This window comes from Callorhinchus milii, unplaced genomic scaffold (genome assembly GCF_018977255.1).
Source record: "Callorhinchus milii isolate IMCB2004 unplaced genomic scaffold, IMCB_Cmil_1.0 Scaffold8, whole genome shotgun sequence".
Classification (NCBI taxonomy): domain Eukaryota; kingdom Metazoa; phylum Chordata; class Chondrichthyes; order Chimaeriformes; family Callorhinchidae; genus Callorhinchus; species Callorhinchus milii.
In genome coordinates this window covers 5,161,474-5,183,537 of record NW_024704749.1, presented here as the reverse complement: position 1 = coordinate 5,183,537, position 22,064 = coordinate 5,161,474, and the positions used below count along the sequence as shown (strand labels likewise).

The window sequence follows — 22,064 nt, the reverse complement described above, 5'->3', positions numbered from 1 at the left end:
CACTGTGCTTAATATTTGTATTTATCTTTATAAAACTAAAAATAATCAATTTATAAGTGAGGAAACTTTGATCATTTCTATATGACTCAAACTTCTACACAACTGTAGTCAAGATACATTTAAAATCTGGCCTAATAATCCCCCCAAATTAAAATGATAATAGAATAATTCCCCAACTCAACAAAATCAACTACTAATCATTTTCCCCTCAGCATTTTTTCTTTTTAAAAAAAAGGCATTCGATTCCTTTTTCTTTCCCTGGGGAATGGTTCCACAGGTGCAGGTTCTTACCCAGTTGGCCGTTACTAACGTGGGAGACTTGACAGTGAATGAGTCAGTGTTCATACAGGGCTCAGCCCAGCACAATCTGTTTATCATTGCTAGACAGCAATCAGAAGGGAATCCCAGCTCATATCGCCTTATTCAGCATTAACATGCAAAGAGTATTATTATTAATCAGAGTGCTTTATGTGTATTTATGGTAGTGCCCCAATAGCTCCCTGGCTGAGATCACCTTGCTCACAGATTTGAACATGTAACCCATATGGTCTTTTATTTAACACTGCACAAGTCAGAGTTTTGACCCACAGTAATTAACTTCAACACACTATATAGCCATTGATAATTATTTTTAAATGCATTTACAAAGGGGATCTGGAAAATTACTTTGAATTGTGGGTTGTATAGACACTCTACTAAAATCTATCTTTGACTTGGAAAGGCGGGTGGGGTTGGGGGGGAAGAGGGGTAAGCTGGGTCTCCTTGGAGCTGAGCTGGCACCAAGGTAAGATGCTTGGCAATGGAATCCAGAATCAAGTCAATACTCTGGACAGTAGGAAGCTTGTCAGACATTGCTTTCAATGACAAGCTATGTGTCATGACAGGAGTGAGGTAGAAACATAGGTAGAAGTTAATGTGTTTTAACCAATACTATTAACAAACTGTATTTCATACAGTGCCTTATCACACTGAAATGTCTCAAACAACATATTCTACCAAGGGATATTTACCATCCACATTGAAGCAGGTGGGACCTTAGGTTAAAGTCTCATCCAAAGGACAGCATCTCCTGGCTCTCCTTCAGCACTGCACTGAATATCAACCTTGATTGTGAGCTAAAGTCCTTATGTAGGGCTTGAATCAATAACCTTCTGACCCAGAGTTGAAAGTGCCATCAATGGAGTTATATCAGCAGTTTGATCAAAATGCTGCAGTTAGCAGGTTTAATCTACATGCTCCCCACCCAATCCTCTCTGAGACATCTGGAGAAACGGGGTTCACTTCCATGTGTATGCAGATGACATCCATTCGAACTTCCATTGACAAACCAGGCTGGTTAAACGGTCATCAACAGTGACTTGGAGTACCATGGATTTGCCTGTCTCAACAACCATCTTACAAAACCGCCACAGAGGTAAAAGGATATTAAAGAGGAGATTTGAGCAAGTCAGCCATCAGGTTTGGGAAGGGAGTAGATGATGAGGACCTCAAAGGAGCAGTGAAATGAACAGTGGAGAGCAAGGATGATATAGAGTAGTTAGGGTTCATACTAAGAGGGAGACTGGAAACCAGAGCCACTTTACGGAAAATGGGATGGGGTCTGCTGGAATGTGTAACCTGGTGAAAAGTAGCAATGAGAGTGAGCGAAGCATGGTTCACTTTTGGGGAGCAAGATGGACGGATATTGCGACGTGAAAGAGAGATGGGGTAGCTCAGTTGACTGCTCTGTAACTCCAATAGAGCAGTGGAAGATGACAAATCTGGAACAGAAGTAGGCCGTGGGGCAATCCAGGAGGAAACGAGGTGGGTAAAACCCCTAACGAGCAATAATATATTTCAAAAAACATTTATGCTACCACCTTCTACTTTAACGATGTTTAAATTGTCAAGATCTTGGGGAAAGTTGAGATAAATTGCTTGTTTTTCAGATTTAAATCCTGAAAGATTGCCACTCAATATTGAAGACAAGGTTTCCTTAAGATTCAGGTCTCCAAGATGGTCATTACAGGTAAAGATTTTAACAGTAGCTTGTGCGAGTTTGAAAACATTTCAGACAGGCAAACATGTTGACACAACACAAAAACACATACCTTTTTATGGATGACGGAGATATTGGACTGCATGGTGCTATCGCTATCATGCATCATGGTGTTCTCTGAGCTATCAAAGACTTCATGCAGACTATTAACACTGCTATTCTGGCTGCCTGTGCTGATAGACATACTGGGAATGGACTGATTACTGCCCAGGCTGTCTACTTTACTACCTAGGCTTGCACCATGCTCACTGTCCTGTAAGAAGATAGAGGAAAGCAATACGTTAGTATAGCCCAACATGCATTAGTGGTGACGTGCATTTAGAAATCACATGCGGTGAGACAAATCTCATTTGTTAAGTTCATTTATATATAGGACTGAAACCTTAAGCATTAACCTATATATAAAAACAATTCAGATGTGGAAATATAGTTTTGATGCGGTAATGCAATCAATAAGTAGTATCTTAAATGTAAAATAGTATTATTTTAAACTGACATGCAAGGTTTTGACAAGAAAAATATAGTTATTGTTTGTTGCTCTTATTCAGTTGTTACTTTGGAGTGATCAGTTTAAATATTAATATCATTGCATACCGACATCAGTCATTTAACACATCTATAGTGGAATGTCTTTACACAAACTGAAAGACTAAGAGAAACACAATATATTTTAGTGGAAACGTCATGCATCCGATCCTGAACAGCTAATCTATGTTCAATCATACACAGAAACATCTAATGGCTACTGGAGACCATTGTGGAGGTTATCAAATAAATGCCTGTTAGTGAATTGTTTTGAAGAGGCACAAAGTGAGATTGGGTTTCTGTAAATAAAGAGTTTGTGGGGGTGGGGATGGGGAGAGGAGAAAAATGAAATGGCCCAGCAGCACCTTGAGACATTTGTCAGAGACCGAGATGCTTCAAATTTTGATTTTCTGTTGATTTCAACTGGGCCATCAGTGGAGGTTCAATTGACCTCATTGTTCCTAAGATAGAAAGGGTAATTGGGTTGGGCCAGCAAAGAGGAGGAAAGTTAAACTAAGCCAGGATTCACAGTCCTGATCACCATCCAGTACCCTGTTAAAATAATATTTGTGTCAAAACATAAATGATCAGCCTGACGCACATTATCTTGGTTGATGAGCAATAAGTGGTCATTCTTGGCGAAGGTACCAGAGGAATATCACAGGAGCACGATATCACATTTTATTCAAAATATGTGTTTTTTGTAAACAAATCCTTGTAAACAAGTTGTAAACTTAACCTTGCATATTCCTTTAAATTGAAGACTTAATTTTCAACTAATGTAAAACATTCAAACATTATGCAAAGGAGTCTTTTGTATATGCTTTACTTTTAGAAATTAATTTTAAAATATTTTCTATTAAGAAAATGATTCTACTGTGTGCATTTTGCAAAATGAGAGCTTAACAATTGTAACTTTGGAGAAGTTTATTTTATGAAAAATACACAAAACAAAATATGCAAAATGGATTACCTAATTTTCAAAGCCTATCTGGGTGATGTTATTAAAAGAAAGTTTTCCAACTGCCAAACATTCTCTACATTGGCTAATTTCTGTTCTGAATGCATTTACCAATAAAAAAAGGAAGATTTATTTTTAATGCCTTTTGAGTTTTGCAAGGTTGCAAAAGCCTTTTTAATTAACCATCACTTTATAAGGTTAACACAAGTCATTTAAGAGAAGCTGAGACAATGAAGAGTAACTTCATGTATATTGGACTTCTGTTCCAAGCATACAATTCATCACCATTACTCTTGTTAACTAGAACTACTGATGATGACCATAATTTGAATTTTGTCTCTTTCATTTGTTCCAGTTTTTTAAAAAAATTATGCATTTATTCCCGCATTTATTAAACTGTTTTAGATTACTCTGTTCCTTTTCCCCTGCTCTCTTGAAGCCAGTAACTTATACTGAGTTATAGTTCCACTGGAATAAATCATCAGATTACAAGCATTAAGGAACTGGCTATTTTATTATGTGTGTGGGGTGCAGGGCAGGGGAAAAGAGAAGGGACATCACTGTGAAACTGACATTGTTATTTTCAGTGTCCAGAAGATGCACTGAGTAACTACAGGATATTGATTAGGACAAAAAGCCCAAACTGATTTCTCCTTTCCTTCGTCAACGATGCAGAGGGCATTTATTTTCCAAAACGGAGTTAAAAATGATAGAGCAGAGAGCAAAGATCAAACTAGGGACCCCTTTGTGTGGCTCACTGCACCACCATGTGGCCAATTTACTAACTGACTCATCAGACAAATAAAAACAATTAAATGTCCTAATACTGAAGCATTGCACATTGAGAATAATCATAGGTAAATAATGAGCGCTGATACCATGGTGTAATATGTAGACCTGTCTCTCATCAACTCTGAAATATAGACCTTGATTGTAATGTTGGTTTTATTTATTGCCATTGCATCTTACCTCCTCTTCCTCCTGCGACTCAGTCATTGGTCCATTGTGAGTTTCTTGAAAGAGGATCTTTTTCATTTTTCTGTACTGAAGATTATCCAGCTCTCGAACGGCTGCTTTTGTTCTTGCAATAAGGTCACAGAGAACCCTTGGTGAGCGCTCTCGGCTAACAAAATGATGCTGATTTAAAAAACAAAACAAATGAAAGTTGATCAGTATCCTCAAATACCTACAAATCAAAATCTGCAGTGTAGAGGCACGAGGTCCAATTCTTATAAAATTAATGACAATTCTTTCAAGCCTGTTCAGGATGAAGTAAGAGGTAAATTTGTAACTTGAACAAATCACAGTGACCCCCCCTTCCTTATACACCAATGTACATTTGTGTCAATGCTGCTCAACACCTCAAGACTTACGTTTTGGAGCACAATTTTTATCCCTTTTGGGCATTCTCAAGATGCCCTTCACGTATCTTGAAGCTTAAATATTCCTTCTGGCTAATGTTTGCAGCTAATGCTCCAGTCCAAAAATAGTTTGCTTGGTGTACAAGTTATTGTACAAGGCAGAGCAGAAGCTTGTTTAGAACGGGTAGGGCAACATATTGGTTACCCTTCTTGTATACTGCTTTTAATACTGCAGGAGCATTAAAAGCAGCATACAATGTCTCATCCTTCAAGAACACCCACCCTATCATACCCCTTACCCCTGCCCCCTATCACAGGATCAAACTGCTTTTAAATGAGTCTAGTGTGCTAGCCTCAGCCACCTTTCCCAGCAACCCGTGCCAGTTGTTGATTACCCTGTGAGTAAACAAACAAAGAGGTGCCTATTCAGCCTGCTCAATAGCAACTCTCTTCATAATTCCATTTTCTGGTCTTTTTTTCCCACATCTCTTAATATTTCTACATCCCAGTATGTATTACTTCTGAAGCGAGACAATAGAATATTCGATGGTAGAAGGGACATGAAACATTCTCTCTCCACTACTAGTTAATGATGATTCAAGCTACACGTTATGTGCTTTCCAACGTTCACAAACTGAATTACTTTTATTTACATAATTGATCTCAAGATGATTATGTGTGCAGGTTTCAATGAGCACTTGCATATTTAAAGGACAAAGGAAAGTTGACTAAATGCATTCCCCCAGCTCTGTGATGCCCCACACTTGCAAATATAGCTCTTTCCTGAAGTTAGCTGACTTGAGATTAAGTCCCAAACCAGTCCCCTTGAAGGGAAATGGGGCATCCTGGGATGGGAGGTGAGCAGGTCCCTTTAGTCATGCAATCTTCAGCATATTTTGCAAAAAGGCTGAACAGTTTTAAAACTGCCATTGTTTATTAGAAGCCAGGAGAATACTTTGAACAGAAAATACCCCTCCTAGACTTTTCTTCCATTTCATGATGTTCTGGTGGGAGTTGGACCTTGGTGACAAGTGGCCTTGCGCTATTTCTAGGTCCTGAAATAAATGAAACTCAGGTTTGCAGTATAACGGGCACAGGCTGGAGAGCGGTGCCTTAGGGAACAGCACTAGTGTGTGTTAGATTAAGTACCAAGTGATACATTACCACATAAATTAATCAGTTCAGGTACAAGAGATTTGTGCTGGCTACATCAGAAGCAGTTCATTTTCTGCAATTCACTAAGATTCATATGTGTGGTTTGGTTTTGCCATACTTTAATTTCTTTCAACAACAACATTATATTTGTATAGCACCTTTCATGTCGGGAGGACGTCCCAAGGCGTTGGACAGACAGTGTTTCAACATCTCAATACATTTATTTTAATTTAAAGCTGTGCCGAGTTTGCAATACCTTTTTGTACAGAAGCAGAACACCTACAGATTAAATGTGCAAATGACACAACTCAATGTGTCTGGTCACGATAAAGGAATTCTATAAAGGAGGGGCACAAAGAAGGAATGAAAAGAGGAAATCGAGATGGGGGGGGAAGGGGTGAGAAGTATTAACACATACTCCATCTTACTACTTCCACTAATTACAAATTATTTTATGCTGTGACATGTGAGATCCATGAGTACAGTCATTAAAGGGGAAATGTACAGTGACGTTATTTAGCGCTATTTCGTATTTAGAATACATTCTTTTTTGGTCAGGTGTCTAAAACATGATGATGGATGTCAGAGTATCCAAACCAAACAAAATTCCATGCGTCCACTTATACATGCAAATTTCCGAGATTTTTTTGGTATGAAATGAACACTCTCCCTGCCATATTAACACTCTCCCTCCTTGTCCCCAGTGTCTGATCCGCCCTTCCAAGTCCTGCTGATGAGCCAGCGGACCTGCCTAGCTCAGGAATTGGACCACTGAGACAGCTACAGATTCTAACATTTTGTTGCCAAACAGGTCACCTTGAAGCTAGTTCAGGAACAAGGAGATGTTGCTTATCTCCTCCCCAAGGAAGATACTCACTAGTTGGTCACTTGACATCCAACAAACAGGGCTTTGAGCCCTCCTGAGGTAAATGGCAGTCTAATGAGGGTCTGTGAAGGGACTGTTTTAATTGCTGACGTCAGTGGATAGCTATTTTGGAAAGTCACCTGTTGAGTTCCTTCTTCAAGTCTATCAACTCTCACAATCAGCTGATTTCAGCACTAGAGTAAATGTCAGCTATGTAAGAGACTGTTCAGGCAATGTCCAGCAATGTTTTCTGCATACATCACCAGCCAATTCATCGTCCTTCAGACAAACCAAAATTCTGTCTATCTGTTACGGATCCCAAGGCACCATACAATAAGAGAAGGAAGCTTCTCCCAGTCTCAATCCTCCAGATAAATTGGCCAATCACTTCATAGAATTTTGTGGGAAATCTCTGTGTGTAAATTGGCTGCAACATTTATCCACCAATAGTCACTACATTTTACAATAAAATCCTATGAAGCGCTTTGAGATGCTTCAACAGCCTAATAAGGTATTATATCACATGTAAAGATCATGAGGTTTTCAATGTCAATGAATACTCTATAGAAATACACTCCCCAAAACTACTCTCCTCTTTGGTATCAACAACCCAAATCATATTTTAAAAAAATTGTAAACATCAGGGTAGATAGTTGCAACAGATATGGGATCAGCACAAGTATCCAACATTAAACAGCGGTAAACACATTGACTATAATCTGTGTTTATTTGGTGCACCCAGCTGTTTTGATCTGTACCTTGGTAAATTGAAATACAAACCACTAAAATCCTCTTAATGCTCTAGTTTGGAAGGGCATTTTATTTGAAAAAGTTATTTGAATTGTACTGCAGTATTCCAAGCTAGGTGCTGCCTATTCCCAATCTCAATTAATACGCAATAGAGAGAGGCTTGTAAATTGAACCCAAATAGGCAGGTGGAAATGATCTCTTAACTGTATTCAAAGCATTATATGAATAAGTAGTGTCACATCCACAACGCTATACTTTAGCTTTTAATGCTATTAAAGTATACAAGACACAACGTCAGCCAAACTCCACTACAAATCTGAGGTAAGTATTGCTCAAGAGTATAAAAATAGATCATAGGTACTGCAAACTAAGTACTCCAGGTCACTGACACGAGGACTTGGAGTACATGCAAGGATTTATTTTTACTGTTAGGTTCCTCAGAAGTAAACTCACTGAAGTCCTCAATTGTGAAGTTCTGTTCACTGGAAAGGAGATGGATGGATTTTTTCTCAACCTTTGCATGACCACTATTCCATCAGAAGCAACAATTGCATGCAAAATAAACCCAATATATCAGCTCTGACCCAAACTAGATGACTAGTCTTAAATTTACAAAATACATCAAATCAAATGCATTCACTTCGATTTTCACCTTCTATCCTCTTTATTAGGTCATTCTGTTGATTAGAAGCAATTACATCATGAAGCTCTAGTTATTGCTGGGTTGCTGATACACAGTGTAGTAATGTGGACAAAGAGGATATAAGTCTCTCAGTGCGTTTGGTATTTCCCTACATCATTAATAGGTCAAGAGTGAGAATTAGGAACTTTGAAACTTCTCAAGAGCTTGGATTGCACATATCCCAAACATGGACTTGAATCACTCATGTTAGTTTGATGGACTAAATAGTACCTATTTAATGCCAGAGATTTATTTTCTTTAGCTGTACAACTGTCACAATTAGCTACAACAACACTACAAACAGTTCTAAAGTGCAATGAGATAAAGTCACCAGTGATAACCCACCCTCAGCATGTCTACTAGTTTTGCTTCTGCAATTTTCTTTGGAAATTAGACCAACCACCAAAATCAATGCAACACATTCAAACTATTTATTTTCTCCTTTCGCCTTGGGAGGATGCCTCAAAACTCTTCACTGTAAATTTCAGCGACTGTGTGTTTTGTGGATGAACGCAACAGCCAATTTGTCCCACAATGAGCTAAGTGAATGACCAATTTTTTTTGGGGGGTGGGGCGGGGCAATTGCTGGCCAGGATACCAGAAGAAACTCTGTACTAGGTACAGGTCTTCAAATCAAAACAATTCCTAAATGAGTAATTGAGGTAAAAATAGAATTGCAGCTTTTGTACTGATCAGTTAATGTATACGTTTCCAGAGACAGTGGTAAAATCCTCACCCGAAGAAGCTCCAGCGATGTTGGTCTATCCTGAGGGATCTTCTGTAGGCAGTATTCCACAAAATTTCTAAAAAAGTTAGACCTACAGAATAAAAAATGAGAAACACTGTAAAATTCTTTTCAACAAATTGGTCATTTTCCTAAATTCAAAAGGTACAAACTATGGATCGCTCAGTTTGCTTTATGTGACTCAATCTCGAAAATGCCGTTTAAAAGAGTTACTTTCTGATCTCACCTTCACTACCAAATACATGACTTTCCCATCATATGCGTGAAAATAAAGCACAAAGAATCAAAAGTTTACAGTTCGGGAATTTGTAATATTGTGTTTGAAAAACGAGTAATATTGGGAGCTGTTTGGGTAACAAATTTTCACACAAGCGTTCCACCAGTTTTTAGCCTGTTCACTACTTTAACAACAAGTTGCATTTATATAGCGCAGCTCAGATACGGTAGTATCCTGGAGCGCTTGATAGTGGTGGAGCATGACTTAAGACAACCACAACACGGGAACATTACTGAAGAATCAAGTGGGTCTCGTGGAGTGAGCAATGCTGTGCCACAGAGCTAACTTGTCCCCGTGTACCATCTTACCCATGCCTTTACAACAACAATCTACAACAACTTGCATTTATATAGTGCCCTTCATGCGGGGCAGTGTCCCGGAGCGCTTGACAGTGGCGGAGTCTGACCCCGTCACTGGGGAAATAGCAAAGGAACATAGAAGGTAGAGACTCCCATACCACTCTAGTGAGGTTCTTCAGAGCAAGTCAGCGACAATCACTTTTGGGTGGGGATGAGGCATTTAGTCCCATAAACAGCATCTTTTATTGAAAGAAGCTGTAATCGCATTGCTCCGAATAGAAGCAAATGGATTATACAATGTGGCAAACAATTATTACTAAACCATGGAAAAGTAGTTTAACAAGGGCTATGCAAATGGAGAGAAAAATAAAACCTTAAAATTTGCTGCAAGACCCATCCATCATCAGCTTACCATTCATTCGACTGCAGTGATGGAGATTCATTCTGGGCAATATGATATAAGGCACTCATTGCGTTCATGTTGAACAAAGGTGGCTTGCGTTCAGCTGAGAAATAACAATCAGAATGAGTCTGAGTGCTCAAAAGTTGGTCTTATGCACGTAGCAATCAGTACTAAACCCATATGGATAACTGTCATCATACAAAGTAATCCTCTTAGCTGTTTAATCTACAAAAGATTTACTGTAGGAAACATTGAAGACACGAGGGCTAATTGAATATTCACAAAATTCTTAAATCATTCTGATCTTTTAAACGTTCGCACTAAAATACAATCAAAAACCACTGGTAATTATTAAAGTAAGAGGGTACTAGGTTGTTAGTTTATAATATTTGTTGCTATTTCAGCCTTTTAAAAAGAGAGCAATAGCCCTAACAAATGGAGAAAATTGACCAAAATTACAGCAACATAGTTTGTGTAATTTAATCTACCGATTCAATTTAAAAGGGGGGTATCTCCTGCCTCAAATTTAAATGAATACTGATGGTTCACATCAATTAATTGCAAATCAGAGAAAAGATGGACAAACTTATTAGTTTTGCAGGAATTCTTTTTATTTAGATTCAAACTGAAATAGAGAACAAAGTAGAAATGTACACCTCTGCTTAAACTATTAAAATCACTGAAATAAAATGCTGCAGCAAAACTCTGCAAATCCATTGTGTTTTTAGTATTATTGCACTTCAAACTTCCAACGTATTTCTCTTGCTGCCTTATCTTATAGGACCTTTTGCTTGTGAGATTTCAGAGTCCAATAATGTCCTCTGCATGTCAGTAAGATTTATGACAAATAATTGGATGCAATGCAAAGGATTATATCCAAATAACCAGAAATACCCATCAATAATAACTTCCATTTATACAGCACATTCCATGTCAAAAGCCTTTTCGAAGCACTTCCCATTACTTGAGAAATCTATGACTGCGCCTCATCTTTCCCTCCCCACCCTCCTCAGCTTGGATACAAAGCCAGGATTGTCCAGCGCCTTCAGACTCCCGTTGTGAAAGGCGGATAAATGTAAATTTGTTTACTGTTGTTGTAAATGAAGCAACTGATAAGACAAAATGTATCCATACGGTATATCCATCCTCATGTGGTTTATCGATTTTCCCCACTTGAAAGGACAATGATGTTGCCTCCAAGCGTTGCACAGGTCACACAAGACCAACTTGCACAATTTCTCTCTCTTACCCCTCTCACCCCTGACACACCTCCAACCACATAAAAAGGATATGAATGGTTAAAAATTGCAGTAGGATTCTGTGCTGTGCTATGACGAGAAAATCCTATAAGTGGTTGACATGACTGAAGGCAATGTGCATTAACATTCACCAGAATTTTCTCTCTGAAGTCTAGTAGCTGTTTTTACATCACGGTCTTTTGCGTGGGTTTATTCTACAATAGATCTTACTATTGGAGATTGGGTACAGGGGAAGCAAGACAAATTGCACTACATGTTGTTAAGATGTAGACCTAATGCCTCATTAAGATTTTGTGGTTTTATTTAGTACATAGATCCTTTGGTGTTCCAGCATCCGATCAGCTAACTGGATACAAAAGCGATTTCGAAAGTAGCTCAAACATCAAAATAAACCATTGCTCATCCCACACATGTGTGGCATACATTGCTGACTTCAAGGCAAGTATTATTGGAGCAAGAGTTTTAAACCCGAGTTTGTCTTGGTTCCTCGACAATTATAAAAATAGTCTAATAAGGACAGACAATTACAGACACTTAGGATTTCCTACAAAGATTATTTTACTGCTGTAAAACAAGGCTATGCAAAGTTATACGAGAGAATCTTTTGAACTAAATACGAACCGAGCTCAATGGATGTAATACCGAGAGACCAGACATCTACTTTTCCATCATACTGCCCCTCATCCATTGCAAGGATCACTTCTGGGGCCATCCTGTCAGAAAAAATAGACTTACTTGGAAACTATCCTTTTATTAAAAAAAGGTACATCGCATTTATTGGGTCTCTGGTCAGAGGTGACTGACATGTAAACAAAGCAGTGCGCTGATAATATCTGAAGCAAAGTCAAATAGCTGATTATGGCAGCAGAAGGGAAACACATAGCGAAGAAGATGGTACAATAAAGAAAATCAAATCGAGACTTATCTCAAAACTTTTATGCTGATAAGGTGCCAATTAGAAACTAGAGGAAATGTTATTGATTATTATTGTTTCTGGTTTGGGGTTGGGACGGGAGGGGAAGTAGGCAAGAAAGAGAATAGTGAGGATGGTGGAACAAATTTAAAGAGATAAATGAAAACTTGAAGCTTGTTTGGGGGCAAAGGGCCAAGACGCACAGAATCCGTGCCCAGGATGAATAGAGCAGCCATTTTATTACAAATAGCAATTTAATTATTCCATTTAGCTGCATAGTAAATCAAACATGACAGCGGAATTAGTTGACTTGAAGCCGGTTCAATTTGACTGTCTGACATGTAATGAAATCACATTATCACTAATTCAAGTTGCGCTATGGTTTCATAAAACAAGCACTTAGGCATTTTGAAAGTCGGTGGGCCAAAGGTCCAAAGTTTTGCATCTCATTTCTATTGCACCTACCAGTAAGGCGTCCCCACAAAGGAGTTGGCAGGAGATATAATAGAGGCAGATCCAAAATCAGCCAGCTTGACTTGCCCTGGCTCCGTGAGCAAAATATTTCCAGCCTTAACATCCCTGAAACAAAAGGAAAACAGAGGGTCATTTCCTAAATTCTTGATCATCTCAAATGGGTTACATTATAAATAGTTTCTCCAGAAATCTGGAAGTGCTGAACATATAGTTGAAATGACTAAATTGATGGCATTATATAATGAACAACTTAAGGGAACCTGATGTGTGAATTTGACCGAATAAACAGGATCCAATGAATAAAACGACGTTGGAAACAAATTAAGTTGGTTCTTTTTGCTAAAATAAAAGTGCGAACTAAAAATTCGAAAAGCATCTCATTGTAGTCAGAATTTCCCCTCTTACAGTAATGGATTTTAATGGTTAATCCTTTCAAGTGAATGTTATTTGACCAGATGGAACACACTAGTAGTCAGGATGCACGCTGACAGCATCTGTCCGTGCGCACACCAAACACTGAGCTACTCCACAATACAGGTATTAAAATTTCTCTTCTGTCCACTCCTTTAGGGGCTCCCCACTTCATGCCCAGCTAAAAGCCAGACTGAAGCTCTGAGCCTCTCTTATGGTTATGACAGAATTGATTTAAAATCGAAATACCAGGTCAATAATAAGGTATTAAACTAAGCCCAGGGATAAAATTAGTCAATGAACAGTAGGAGTGAAGTTCATGGTGTTCACAAGGTCACCTGAACCCACTTAATAACTGCCTTTGTAATCTTTTCAATATACTGCAGATTTGGTTTATGTTATAATTTTAATCAGCAGAGCATTGAAAAGAAAAATTGACAGTGAAAATTTTCATAATCATAAGATCGATTTGGATAAAGAAGACCCTTCAGCTCATCCGATCAACACCCACCCTACTGGCCTGCCAATACGACATATTTGTGGGCGAACGCGGCAGCCAATTGTGCACAGCAATGTCCCACAAACAGTCGTGGATTGAAAATGACCAATTTATTATTGTTTTTGGAGGGATTATTATTAGGCTCTGTGTGGAGTAAGGAAACTTGCCCAAGGTTTCGCCCTCTGCCTGGAATTGAACTCAGGTCTCTCGCTTGCAAAGCGAGTGCTCTAACCACTGAGCTACAGGACTCCAAGGCATCTAGTTCTAAGGCATCTAGAAAGTTGAATGGGAGCTACAGTACTGCTGCCTTTAGGACGTAGGATTAGAGTTGTAAAGTGCAATTTCAAGACAGACACCAGAAGTTTGTCTTTACGTAGCAGATCAACGACGACTGGAACAGGTTGCAGGGAAAGGTGGTAGAGGCCAGATCACTGGACTAATTGAACGAGTAGCTTGATGCAGTGATGAGGGATTGGTAGGGTGGGAGTTCTGGAGGGATGAGATTAGATGAGTCGCAAAGCCTTCTTCATTCAATCCAGTCGTGTGAATTGGTGCTGCTCACCTGTGAATCAAATTGTGAGAATGCAGGTAGGCCAGCCCCTGCAAGGCACCGTGGGTGATGGCAGCAATCTCCACTTCCTGAAGTGGTTTTTTGTGAACTGTGATATGGAAAAAAAGTAAATAAGGATATTCCATAGACAAACATCTTTAACAACCTGCATTGATATAGCGCCCTGCACGAAGGGTGGTGTCTGAGCGCTTAACAATGGTGTGGTTTGACGCCTAGTCCAGGAGAAAGGGTGTCCGCAGGCATGGAGAACGTAAACAGCTCATAACGTTTGCAGTGCAATGTACAGAGTGAGAAAGCTTTGAAAAATCTCAAAAGATATTACAATGTGCAACAACAGAATGGATTTATAAAGGACACTGGAAGTGTACGGATCTGATACAAAGGGACCAAGTGCCCTGAGATGGGAAGGAAATTTAACAAAATCTACAAAATACAACAAACACCAAAATTACATTTGTATCATGATTTTCATGTCGGGGGGATGTTCTAAGGCGCTGGACAATGGCACCTGACCGCAGGGTGGGAGCTGAGCTGGGGGGTAAAGCAGATTACCGAAGGCGCCGTCAAAGAGGAAGCTCTCTGAGATGCTGCTCTGTGTGAAGGGCACTATATAGATGCTGTTCAGACCTGAGCTGTGGGTCAAGACCTGGGAGGGTGGGCCAGGGGACAAATGCCAAACAACATATCTCCCAACACGTGGGGTATTGTCTCGGAGCAAAACACACAGTAGCTAAAAACAGCAAATTTAAAACAAGGTAATAATAATAATAATAATAATAATCCTTGCATTTGATATAGCGCTTTTCACGTCGGGAGGACATCCCAAAGTGCTTCACAGAACACACTGTAAAGTGAATTGACTGTATATTTATGGGCGAACGCGGCAGCCAATTGCGCACAGCAATGTCCTACAAACAGTCGTAGATTGAAAATGAACAATTTATTATTGTTTTGGGTTTTGGAGGGATTATTATTAGGCTCTGTGTGGAGTAAGGAAACTTGCCCAAGGTTTGGCCCTCTGCCTGGGATTGAACTCAGGTCTCTCACTTGCAAAGCGAGTGCTCTAACCACTGAGCTACAGGTATTAACTTTAAAAACTAATGTGAAATCATTATTCTGTATATTGCAAGGGAACTCACCTTCTAATAAATCAGAAGCTGATCCTAGGCAGTATTCCATGACCAACTGAAACGACAACATACTCTACATTAAAATAAAATCTTCATCTTTCACACTATTAAATGCAGCTTTACAAAAATATGTCTAATGCAGCAGTAACATTGCTTTTTTTTCCTTCCAAGAGGACAGGTCGCAGGGGAAAATTAAATTAAGACATTGTTTCAGTTTCTTTTTAAAATGCATAAAAAAATTCCAATGGATTAGATGTGATGAATGCAACCACCGTTTAATTTTCATTTTGTTTTATTACAGCGTTTGATAAGATTACTGGTAAAATTATTACTAAGATGCACAAGGACAGGACTAACTTGTTAATTATTTGCCAGATTAGGCACGTATAATGCCAACCTCTTCTGAAATTCGTATAGGTAATAGTTTGCCAACATTGGAACTTACCCAGGCTGTGTGCTCCTTAAGGTAACAACCTTTATACTCAATGGTATTTGGATGCTTGAGTTGACCGAGAAATTTGACTTCTTTGATGATATCTTGCCATTTCTATAAATAATTCACAAGATTGGTTTAGATAAAGGTCCTTCAGCTTATTTGATCTCATACTTACCCATCCTCTCGTCCAATCACAGAATCAAGCCATTTTGTAAATGAGTCCCAACACCCAGGCCTCAAAAATCCTTCCTGGCAACCTGCTCCAATTCTTAATTACTCTCTGGATTCTGTCCTGAAATAGTCTTTGCAACACTGAACCTATAATGGACTATTACAAGGAAAATTGTTTTCCAAATTGATAAAGATCAGCTAAAGTCAACAGTGTTATCTATGTACCGTAATAGTTCACCCACAAAATACAGCAACTCCATTTTACAGTATATCCTATGAAGTGCTTTGAGACTTCCTCCCGATATGAAAGGCTCTACGTTAAATGTAAGTAATATATTTCACTATGGGAATGGAATTTACAAATTCCACAACAGCTTAATCTATTCCAAAAAGGACCATAATCTTCGAACAAACATTTTCTGCCTCTCAACTCAATAATTATTTTTGTTCACTCCCATCCTCATCTGTCTAATTTAGACATGTTGCCTTTCAGTGCCTTGCGACGTCCTCCTGACGTGAAAGGCACTATACAAGTGTCATTTGTTGCTGCCAAAATAAAGTCAGAGAAGGTATTTAGGGGAACTGCTGGGTTCAGGAGCACAGTCCAAGGAAAATTGCTGTCAGCTGAAGAGCTTCTGGAGTTTGCACTTCCTCGTCATTTTAAGGAGATAAATTTTGTTCTTTTAAAAAAAGGCTCGGCATTTGAGAATAGCAAGGCTATGCCAATTTGTATAAACAACGATCCAGCAATTTGTTTTTGCAAGTTCACCCACTTCTATTTTTCAAGTTGCTACAGCAACTAATCAAGCCTAAACACGTCGCCCCTTTCGCCTCCTTCCCACAAAGGTCTCATCAATCACAAAAAAGTTATCACTTCTCAATAAACAGTTCAATTCACCAATACTGTAACCCAACTCATGCTATTCTTCCTGGTTCAATGCCTCTATACAAGTTCAAAACAATCCGATCTTGACTCAAGAACAAAAAAAAACAATTGCTGTTGTTGGGAGTTGGCTGCTCTTCAACGGATGGTTACATCAACTTTTGTCTTGAAGACTCCTTCTTCTCGACTAAACCAACCTCAATCTACAACAATTAAATCTTTTTGCCTTTAAATACAACGGAACATATTTAGTTTTCCTCACCTCAGTCGTCTGTTTGCCGCTGTAGGACATCTTCTTGACCGCCACCACTTCAGATGTGCGAGCATTTCGGGCCTGAAAGTCACGCACAATTAAGAACATTATTACATTTGCAGAAATTATTAGAATTTTTCTCTGGATTTTTTAAAAATACATTTTTCAATGTTTAATCTAGTGAGTAGGAGAAAGCAAAGAATGTACATTCTTGTTCCAGAAATTATTCACTTTAAGTTCAAAACACAAAATAGCAATTGTATAGAAAATGAACACACATCTACTTATTTCAATAAACTCTTTGAAAAGTTAGTTATCTTAGAAAAGGCAGAATTTGATTTAAACTCAGTCTGTAGACAATCACTGCCATTCCACAAAAGAAAAAAAAGCTGCAATTTCAATTTCATTAAAATCATTGAACAATGAATGAAGTTGTCCTCAGTATGTACAACAACAAATTACACTTGTATAGCGCCCTTCACATTGAAAAGATGTCCCAGGGTGCTGGACTGTCAGGGGTTTTTAGACCTGAGCTGGGAGTTGGGCTTAGCAGGGGTGGAGGGCAGGGGGGTGGAGGTGGGAGAGTGACTGAAGGCACGATCGAAGAAGAAGATCTTTAGCAGGACTTGAAGAAGGCAAGAGAAGGAGTGAGGCGGAGGGAATGCGAGATAGGGATACCAAGTCAATCGCCTTAATGGGCACCAAATGTGTAGAAGTCTGCTTCGACTTGGGTTTCAGTCCATATGGTTGTTTTTGGTAAAAGTTATTAACTTACAAAGTATACAGCTCCAAAGCTTCCATGTCCAATTTCATGCAAGTCAATAAGCAGCTCCTCTGGATCATCTTGAAAGAACAGTTCTGAAACCTCTGGGTCCTTCACAACACCTTTACGGGTTGACGACGGCATGATGACCTGCAGAAGACTTGAATTTGCAAGTGCTGGATTCACAGATTTCTCCCTTCATCGACAAAGGTTCCTTTTAAAAACAGTAGCAGTAAAAAAAAAATGACCTGAATAAGAAAAAGTGACAACTTCAACATTTGTTCTCTTTGTATTAAATTGATAATTTAATCTAATTTCGCCCCATATAATATTTTTAGGAACCACTTTAATTTGTACAAAATGACAGTACAATAACACAAATTTACATTTATATAGTGCCAATCAGGTTGGGAGGATGTACCAAGGCGCTTGACAATGGCAACCGAGCGCAGGGTGGGAGTTGAGGTCGGGAGGGGGAAATAGATGACCAAAGGTGCTGTCAAAGAAGAAGCTCTCCGAGACGCTGCCCCGTGTGAAAGGCACTATATAGATGCAAGTTGTTGTTGTCTTGTGACTGACCTTAAAAGAGATGAGGGAGTAGGTGAGTATACAAGATACAGTAATACTAACTACACAAGAACTTCATAAATAATATACATCCTCAAAGCTAAAATGTACAAGAAATAAATATCTAAATAAGCTAAAATGTACAAGAAATAAACAAATAAATATCCGCAATTGTCAACTCTGACACGGGGCAAACCTGTTGGTTCAAGCTATATCATCTATGGTTATACTGGTTGTTGTCATAGGTTCCACCATTTAGTCCACTCAGTTCCTGTTCTAAGGCGAGGCAGGTAGTGAAGGGGAATACAGCAAACAGGAGTTTGATCTCTATATCATTACTGCAGTGCCTGTCGTATTTAATCAAATAAAAAGGGCACTGCGAGATCTAGAAGCAGGATAATCATCCTCTCAGTATTTGTGTAGAGAAAAATGAGCGTATACCCTTGAACAAAAAGATTTTTTTAGAATCTTTAACCTCGGTTGAGTCTCGAGCGGGGCAGCACCGACTGCCGGAACTTATGATGAGGCATCAGTGTCAGTACTTCCTGTTCTGACACAGTGACAAGAAGTAGAGTATCTTTACTTCCTGTTCTGACATAAAAAATCACATCAAAGGTTGATCCGAGTCAATCTTTACAATGCTAGGCCTTAGCTGGTGTGTTGGGGGGGTGGAGGAAGAAGGGAAAGAAGAGGGAAACATCTTCTATGTTAGTTTTCAGTTTAAACTAATTTCATGATGCAATTCTCACCTCTAAAATACCACCCTGAGGTTAGAACTAAAAATAATAATAACCCTTAGATTTAATACAACACCGTTTCTGTCAGGAAGGTGTCTCAGAGTGCTTCTCAGGATTTACTAGAATCTGTAGTGACGATTCTATAGGTGAATGTGGCAGCTAATTTGCACAGCAGTGTCCCACAAGCAACCCACAGCATGAATAAACATTTTTTTGGGGGTGCTGTTGGCCAGAACACTGAGAGAAACTCCCCTCTCTTTTCAAATAGTGCCTTATTATCTACACGAACATGCAGTCAGGATCTTGCTTTAACATTTCAAGAATGGCACCTTCTACAATGAAGCAAAACCCCAGCATTGCACTGGTATACCAGCCTTGACTATCTGGGAGGTCAAATTCCCGATGTGGGGCTTGAACCAACAACCTGCAGAATCAGAAGCAAGAGTGCTTCCAAAAGAGCCAGTTAGTTAGGGGAAGGGAGAAAGTGATGAGGGATTTGGAGTACATTAGTTACAAACAAAACAAATCCAGAAAAGTGAAATAGATGGAAAAATCAGCAAGAAAGTTTCCAAATTTGATAGGGCGATTGTCAGTCACACAGAATTACAACCAATGTTAATCTCAACACCTGTGTATTTTTAAAATTTAGATCTATTTTAAACTGAGATTTTTTTTAAAAGAGGTGATCTTATCTAAGGGTTAATCTGACCAAAGGGCACTTTTTACAATTTGTAAGCATACTCATTACATAACATGCTTTCCAACTCAAATAGAGCAGAGTTTGCTTAGCTGAGACCTTAAGTCACTGATTACACACTGTGTAAAGAAATACTTCCTTATATCAATTCTAAAAAGTACCTTTTACAACTCTAACATGTGCCCTATTGTCCTCCTTGAGGCATCAGAAAATATTGTTCCGTGTTTACTTTCTCTCTCCTCTAGAACTGTAAGCGCTCTGAGACACTATCTCTCGTGAAGGGTGCTATATAAATGCAAGATTAAGTCTAGACTAGTTACAGGGTTCCTGAGGCACCTGACTCAATACCTCCCACATATAATTACTCATGTTTCCTTCTGTTCAGCTCATTGCTATTCCACATCCATGTCTTACACTTCATACATCAATGCTGATTTGTAAAGAAAAAGTTTGTGTAGCACTTTATCACATAGCTTTTCACAGCAACTGCGCTCTTGTGAATATTCAGCAAGTGGAACTGGACACTCAGTCACAAGAAGGGGCAACTGCCAGCTGACCCAAAAAAATCCCTCAACAAAATGGTAGTTCAAGTTTTACTCGCACTACCTTGGCACAGAAACATCATTGAACTGACCCTGGGTGGGGTGTCAAACTGTGGATTTCTAAAGCTTTGAAATAAGATGAATATAAATTCGTCAATATCAATTTTAATTGATAGCACCAATATTGATTTACATTAAGATCTATCCCCATTGTTTCGTTGTGCTGGAAGATAATACTCTATAATGCTATACGAGTCTTAACACATCCATCCATCCACTTGTGCGCTGCGATTGTGCTTACATAAACGAAGATCCCAATTAGACAGCATTTTTACAACCACAGCAAGCTAAGGCAAACAATTAAGTGTGGATGCTCAGAATCCATGCTTATACTGCTGCAATTTAACCCTTTAATTCTTACATTTTTTTATAGTGTCTTCTGTCATTGAAATGCCTCTAAGTGCTTCATAACATTTTACTGTCTAGTGATTGTGCATTTGCAGGGAAATTCTGCACTACCCTCACAAAAACATTACTATGGCTAAAATCAATATCAGATCTTCATATTAAAAATATATATTTTTTTGAATAGAAAAACTGTACAACATTTCTGAATTCAATATATTTAAAACGGGAAAGGGGTGGGGTGGGGGGAGACACTAAAAGCAGAGGCTGCAGCATTAGCAGAAGTTTATGTTAAGGATTTCCAAAGACTATCCATCAGCTCTATATCCTCCAGGTGTTAGTTCCTGTAGCCAAATCTATTCAAGTAGACCTCTTCTCAGTATGCAGGCAAATACTCAAAAAATTGGTCACTCGGTCCGCGACTGCATGTGGGACACTGCTGTGCGCAATTGGCTGCCGCGTTTTGCCCACAAAATATACAGTCAATCACTTTACAGTAAATCCTGTGAAGCGCTTTGAGACATCTTGAAAATGTGATAAGGCTTAATATCAAATGCAAAGATTATTATTATTAAATGCTGTACTAAGCAATGACTATGCAACAGGCTCCCTCATTGCACCAACCAACTGCTTAAACGCTCTGGGGTGATGCGTGAAGGCTGCTAAATAAATAGCGAGTAGTTGTTATATATACCTCAATGGTGAGAGTAGGAGTGGGGGAGGAAGAAGGGGGTAATAGGTTTAAAAAAATAAATATCACACCTAAAATGAATACGAGTGAATATGAATAAACCATGCTTATGTCACAGCTAAAGATACATTTAAAAAAAAGCAAGGAATGCAAATCCTCAAACCTATCCCTTTCTCTCATGTGTGCCTGAACAAAAAATTTAATACAGAGGGCATCACATTCAAGCCCAATCTTGTTCCCCAAACATGCACACATTTTTCAGGAAGACACTCGTAGAGAGCAAGCAGGAGGCGGATCCTTGATTGACTTGTCTCCTTCTAAGGTCAACCACTAACTTGGCTGAGAATGTAAAAAAAATCCTGAATTTGCACTTTACTGTCTATATTCAAATGATGATTTATAGAGGTGACAAGTGAAGTTGCTTGATTTTAGAAAAAAAATTATTTCAAATTAAATTATCATCAATGGGAATCAAGCAGGTAGGGCTCCGGGACACTACCCCGCATGAAGGGCGCTATATAAACGCAGGTTGTTGTTGTAGTGTAGGTTTACAAATAGGGCATTACGTACGACATGCCACCTTTTTTTTCATGTCAAATGC

The 22,064-nt window shown here is 38.9% G+C and overlaps 1 protein-coding gene across 6 annotated transcripts in view; it reads right to left on the bottom strand.

Annotated features, from left to right (window-relative positions):
- Positions 1-22,064, bottom strand: part of taok3a (TAO kinase 3a) — a 58,058-nt gene that overhangs the window by 16,147 nt on the left and 19,847 nt on the right. For 4 of the 6 annotated variants that reach the window (XM_042337179.1, XM_007899059.2, XM_007899057.2 and 1 more), the window contains 11 exons: positions 17,837-18,072; positions 17,071-17,142; positions 15,764-15,865; positions 15,328-15,373; positions 14,180-14,276; positions 12,699-12,812; positions 11,942-12,033; positions 10,071-10,164; positions 9,074-9,155; positions 4,494-4,661; positions 2,091-2,291 (listed from right to left, as the gene is read on the bottom strand). In XM_042337179.1, the coding sequence (XP_042193113.1) occupies positions 2,091-2,291; positions 4,494-4,661; positions 9,074-9,155; positions 10,071-10,164; positions 11,942-12,033; positions 12,699-12,812; positions 14,180-14,276; positions 15,328-15,373; positions 15,764-15,865; positions 17,071-17,142; positions 17,837-17,968 (1,200 nt within the window). In that variant the 5' untranslated portion in view covers positions 17,969-18,072. The remainder of the gene's footprint in view (positions 1-2,090; positions 2,292-4,493; positions 4,662-9,073; positions 9,156-10,070; positions 10,165-11,941; positions 12,034-12,698; positions 12,813-14,179; positions 14,277-15,327; positions 15,374-15,763; positions 15,866-17,070; positions 17,143-17,836; positions 18,073-22,064) is intronic. The other 2 variants (XM_007899056.2, XM_007899060.2) reach the window with 2 other exon arrangements.